We start from the raw sequence: 6,000 nt of genomic DNA, 5'->3' as shown, positions 1-6,000 counted from the left end.
TGCAGCCTTCCAGCATGAGATGCCTGAACTTGACATGTGGGACAAATGCAGGAGCACACACACACACACACACACACACAACAAATGCTGTGTTTGAATTATCGTGACTACACTCCCACACACCGCCACTTTCACAGGCCTTTGCACTGAAATAGCTGTCACCAAAGGAAAACTCAGTTTGGAAAAATGAAACCCGGAATGAATAAATTATGGAGGGGCTCTTCAAGCCTTGACAGTTTATCCAAGGCTCTTTGGGTGGTGAAAGACAGCACAATGCTGAGCCCGGAGGAGGGAGTGCCATTGTTCAGGTGTGTTTATGTGCCACATGAGCCCCTCACCTTGGATTCATGGTTTCTTTTTAAAGCAAGCGGTGCCCAGGTTGGCCGTCTGGCAAGGAGGTGGGAAATGGACGGGAACAAGCGGCTCATGCAGGTCATCCACGAAATGCGCTCTGAAATCATCAAGTTAGAGAGAGAGAACAGAGCCCTCCGCGGGCAACTGACATGCAGCAGGCAGAAGGCAGCAAAGCGAGAGGATGGAGAAGGGGCCGAAGACACAAAGGACAAGGGCTGGAGCCTCGCGGACTCAGTCGAAGAGGCCGCTGCTTCTCCAGTGACCCTGCGCAGGAATGTCTCGGCAGGCTCTGCTCTGACATTACAGGAGCAAAAAGGTACCCATGATTCCTGATGGGGCAGGTTATGACTAAACCTTTTGTTTAGTGACCCTTCGTGGGCTAGAGGAAGAGGGAGGATAGCCAACATGGTGCCCTCCAAATGTCATTGGGGATTCAGTTCCCATCAGCCCCAGCTGGCATGGTCAATGGTCAGAGATGAGGGGACTTGTGGGCTGGAGGGCACCATGTTGGCTAAAGTAAAGTAAGGTAAAGAATTCCACTGATAGTCACAAGCTGCTCTGGGTAGGCCTCAGAAACTCATCCTGTTACTCTCGGAAATCAGGACAGCAGTGATTATTAATACTTTTTTATTTTTATTTTATTTTTATTGAATTTACCGGTATATACCGCCCTATACATGGGGGTCTCAGGGCGGTTCACAGAATGAAATCTAGATATAAAAGCACAAAAATACCTAATAAAAATAAAAACAACAACCCAATAGCACCCCCCCAAAAAAAACCACATTTTAAAAGCAGCTTAACGAGGCATGAACTAAAGGTTGAATACAGAGTTCTGATGTTCCAGTCTCCCAAATCTAGGCAGTCTAATTGACATACAAATGGTTTGCTAATTATGTCAATCAAGTTGTGAGTTGGGAAATGGCTAAGCACCACCCACCACTTCTCAGTTTGGCAGTTATCAGCCAGCCTGTGATTTCAGAGGAATACCTTCTCAGGTGAGAATCTGGTCAGTGCTGTCCAACAGTGGAGGTTGCTCCATTAGAATGCATGGGCAATTAGTGGAGGTTGCTCCATTAGAATGCATGGGCAATTTCCCCACCACCGCAGTCAGATTCCACCTGATCTGTTAGGTTAAGATTGTCACTCCAGGCTATTAATGACAAAGGTATTATTATTATTATTATTATTATTATTATTATTATTATTATTTTAAAAAGACCAAACTACATGGATTGCAATCTTTGCACAGGTAGCATTATGACGGTGAGGCGTTATTCCATCTCCTCATCTGTGCCTTCACTCCCTGGGAACAAACACCATAAATCTGACAAGAGGAATCCATTCAAGGGAGCCCTAGATGTGAAGGAGATAATCAAGCAGCCGACCTTTCCCACAGATACGCAACTAACCAACAAAGAAGAAAAAGGAGTTGTAAAAATTCCATCCGATTGCCTCTCCAGCAGTACATCCAACAAAAGGAGATCTTTCCAAGACCATGTTTACAAATGCAGGTAGGCCCGACTGAAATGATGACTGGAGCTTCAAGAAATCCCTTGTCAGGTTACTGAAGAATGCAAAAGTCTGGTTACCTGATGGCTCCAATCATTTTAGAATGTCAGAGGCTGGCAATTTCATATCATGGGTATTGCTTCCTACAGCTATGGCACTGGACCTGAGCATATTTAATTGAAGAATGAGCTTGATAAATCTCATGACCATATTCATCCGTTAGACATTGTCTATTTACAAATTAGTTGTTAAGAGATTTCTATTCCGCTGTTCACCAAAAATTGGTTATAGAGGCTTACACACACACAAAAAGTCAAAGCATATCCGGTGCAATATTGCAAGTTGTAAACAGTGATGGGGAACCTGTGGCCCTCCTGATGTTGTTGGACTGCAACCTCTATCAGCTCCAGTCATCAGGGATGATGAATGCCATGTTCCAACAGTATCTAGAGGGCTACGGAGTCCATATCCCTTTTGCAAAGCATGTCAACTTTGCAATGCCAAGTTTCACTATCATGGCAAGTGGAAGCTCACATGAAGTGCCTCTGTGTGACTCAGGCTGCAGTCCTAAACACACTACCTCCTACAATGTTCACCTCATTGGCTGTAGTAGGATTTGCTTCTGACTTAACATGCATCAGTTTACAAGGTCACTTGTATAATCACAGTCCCCCGTGAGCAGCATTCCGATTATTCCACTGGTGTCTTGACTATAATTTTGGATGTCTTGACTATAATTAGCTTCCATATGAGGAACAGGAGCATCAAGAAACATTTTTGCCCTATTCATAAGAGGATAGCTTCACCAGGATCCTGAAGCTGCACGTGAATTGTTAACTGTCAAGCAACGCCCAGAAACAGTTGCTAACAATGCGGAGCTGTATTTGCAGATGTAAACCCTTTGCAAGCGTATACAAGTGCATGGTGCCCTCCAGATGTTGTATACCAACTCCCACCACCCAGTCGTCCCATCCATTGTTAGGGATGATGGGAGTTGTAGTCCAGCAACATCTGCAAGGCTCTACACGGCTAGTCTTGTTATAGTGCACTGTGGCTTTGAAGTGGTTATTCCGTGAGTCTTCCACGTTGAGTAGTTATTCTTATAAAAGGAACGCTGGAGGATTCATCTAGAAGAGTAGAAAGGGCAGTCTACACCATGGGGGAATAGAAAGGAATTCAAATAATTTTAACATTAACATTATAGTCCTGGATGGATTAGCATGCTTTCCAGACATTCCCCCCCCCAAAAAAAGCTATACAAACTAGGACAAAGTTGGCAACCTGTGGCCCATAGATATTATTGACTATGGCTACCATCAATCCTGACTATTGGCCATGTTGGCTTGGGCTGATGGAAGTCGGGGTCCAACATCCAGAGAGCTAATGGGTCATCAGCCCTGATCTAATTCAGGATACATTTGCAATGATGAATTATGCCGTATTGATATGTTTGTGATCCAGAAGGTAAAACATATCGCTTAACATTTTGTTCCAAATATCTTGCGCATGTTTCTTTTTTCCCCAGGGGTAAAGTAAAGGCTGTCAGTTTCCTGTTACCCATGGACATGTCACGTTATTCAGAAAATCAAGGCTCTTTCACATGCTCGCAAAATCAGAACACAAAACAGTTAAGCACCATTATTGAAAAGGACATGTGAGCCGGTGAATATTTAAAGGACCACCATTGACTTCAGAGATAAACTCGCCTGAAGCGAGAGCCCTGCATCAGATTACATTTCTGCAAAGCTGTTTGGCAGAATGCCCTCAGAGAATCGCCCAGGCCAGCACTGCAGGTCATTGGCAGATTGTTTTGCAAAGGAAAAAAAAAACCTGTGACAGAGACTGTCAAAAGCCTGTGCGAGGAGGGCTGAAAGAAACCCAGTGATAACAAATGCCTCTCTGCTGTATTTTATTTTATTTTTTACTTCATGGTTTATTTCCGGAACCCCATTAAACAGCATTTTATATAACAGTGTTCACTCTGCTCTTTTTAAGAGTGCGTACTATAAGCTCCCTTTACTGCTCAAGCTGCCAGAAATATAGAAACTTGTAAAAAAACAGGAGAATAGTGTCTATTTTATAAAGCTTTAAAAAGTACGTGAAAGAAATACAGGAGCGTATCTGTCTTTCAAATAATAAAAGTTTGGTTTGTGTCCATTTGCATTTAGCCCCTGAAACATTCTGACAAATTACTAAAAACATACATATTAAAACATGGTGGATTTTAAGGATTCCATTTTCACTATGCTTGCTCACACAGAACTTGACTTGACTGATATATGCATTTAATTGCTCTTGTAATTAAACTGTTACTAGCAGGAGATATTAAACCAGCTTCCATGAGTAGGCATTTTCATTTTCAAAGCACAATATTTATGGCTAGTTTCCTCTGGCTAAACATTCCTAAGGAAGACCATAAGAGCATTGCTGGATCAGACTTAGGGTGCAGACTACGTTATGCTTAAAGTAGACTCAATGAAATAATTGGGACTTAAGTTAGCCATAACTAACTTAATTGATTTCATTGAGTCTACATGGAGCAAGATAGGAGTCTGGATACAACCCCCCAGGCAAGACGCAAGAGTGAGGTCAATGGCAATGAGAGTAGAAGAGGCAAAAGGTCCTCAAAGATGCTTGGCAAGCTGAATGCTGACACCCAAGGGTACTGAAGGAGCTTGTGGGTGTAATCTCAGAGCCCCTGTCCATAATCCTTGAGAATACTTGGAGAACAGGTGAGGTCCCTGCAGATTGGAGGTGGGCAAAGGTTGTCCTCATCTTCAAAAAGGGTGGAGACCCAGGTGACTGCTGACCAGTCACCTTAACATCAATACCAGGAGAGGTCCTGGAGCAGATAATTCAACAGTTGGTGTGTGAGCACTTAGAGGCAGATGCTGTGGTTGCTAGGACCCAGCATGGCTTTCTCAAAAGCAAGTCATGCCAGATGACTCACATTTCTTTTTTTCATGGAATTACAGGCTTGGTTGATCAGAAGAACGCTGTGGATATAGTGTATCTGGATTTCAGTAAGAGCCCCTTGATATTCTTGCAGAGAGGCTGGTGGGGCATGGGTTGGATGCAGTAACTGTTAGATGGATTTGTATCGGGTTGGCTGACTGAGCCCAAGGAGTGCTCACTGGTAGTTCCTCATCATTCTGGAAGAAAGTGACATGTCCTGGGCCCATTGTTGTTCAGCACCCTTATAATGGGATGGTCATTACGTTTGCAGATAACACTAAGCTGGGAGAGTGGCTGATGCTGTGGAGGACAGAACTGGGGTTCAGGATGACTTTGGCAGATTGGAGAGCTGGGCCAGAACAGACAAAATGAATTTCAGCGGGGACATATGTAAAGTTCTGCACTTGGGCAGGAGTGACCAGCTGCACAGGTATAGAATGGGCAACATCTGGCTTGCCAGGGATGCGTGTGGAGAGGATTTGGGGGGTCATGGTGGACCACAGGCTTAACATGAGTCAAGAGTGTGATGCAGCAGCAAAAAAGGCTGGTGTTCTGGGCTGCATCAACAGAGGTGTGGTGTCCAGATCCAGAGACGTAATGGTGCTTATGAGGAATTGTTGAGGGAGTATGTTTCCCTACTTGAAACATTTCACAAAAAAATGAGGCCTTTGGCAAAGAATGACATTCTTGCTAAGAGATCACTTTGCAAATGATAGGCGCTTCCTTTCATGCCACAAAAGCAAGTGCTAATTTGATGTCTCATATAAAACATTTATTGTCGAAGTAGAAACTATACCAAACACCAGGAAGGTGCCTTCACAGTGACACTCATACAGATCTGCATATACTGAATTTGCTTGGAAACCAGCCATCGATTCCCAGTGAGCTATGGATAGCAACCATGGCTGCTAATCTTTTCTGATTTTTACTAACATGGATGAAACTAAGATATAAAACAGTTGTGGATGAAATCAAAATACATTCTATTCTCCTTTCTTCATGTAATGCTAGTGAAGGTGTTTTGAGGCCTAGTACAGGACTGAGGCGTGGACGCAGGTGGCACTGTGGGTTAAACCACAGAGCCTAGGGCTTGCTGATCAGAAGGTCGGCGGTTCGAATCCCCATGACAAGGTGAGCTCCCCTTGCTCGGTCCCAGCTCCTGCCCACCTAGCAGTTTGA

At 44.0% G+C, this 6,000-nt stretch overlaps 1 protein-coding gene across 1 annotated transcript; it reads left to right on the top strand.

Moving 5' to 3' along the window:
* The first annotated feature begins 371 nt into the window (after positions 1–371).
* On the top strand, positions 372–3,836 carry LOC117046332 (putative coiled-coil domain-containing protein 195). Its single transcript, XM_033148131.1, has 3 exons — positions 372–670; positions 1,607–1,868; positions 3,392–3,836. The coding sequence occupies exons 1-3, from the start codon at positions 406–408 to the stop codon at positions 3,522–3,524; spliced, it is 660 nt and encodes a 219-aa protein (XP_033004022.1). The 5' UTR covers positions 372–405; the 3' UTR covers positions 3,525–3,836.
* Positions 3,837–6,000: the final 2,164 nt, after the last annotated feature.

The sequence above is a fragment of the Lacerta agilis genome, chromosome 5 (assembly GCF_009819535.1).
Source record: "Lacerta agilis isolate rLacAgi1 chromosome 5, rLacAgi1.pri, whole genome shotgun sequence".
Classification (NCBI taxonomy): domain Eukaryota; kingdom Metazoa; phylum Chordata; class Lepidosauria; order Squamata; family Lacertidae; genus Lacerta; species Lacerta agilis.
The sequence above is the reverse complement of the archived record's forward strand: the minus strand, read 5'-3'. Positions and strand labels throughout refer to the sequence as shown.

Excerpts from the sequence above, each read along its gene's own strand:
- LOC117046332 (XM_033148131.1), top strand. The coding sequence starts at position 406 with ATGGACGGGAACAAGCGGCTCATGCAGGTCATCCACGAAATGCGCTCT. Across the intron at positions 671-1,606 it reads GACATTACAGGAGCAAAAAG|GTAGCATTATGACGGTGAGG; the intron begins GTACCCATGATT and ends ATCTTTGCACAG. Across the intron at positions 1,869-3,391 it reads GACCATGTTTACAAATGCAG|GGGTAAAGTAAAGGCTGTCA; the intron begins GTAGGCCCGACT and ends TTTTTTCCCCAG.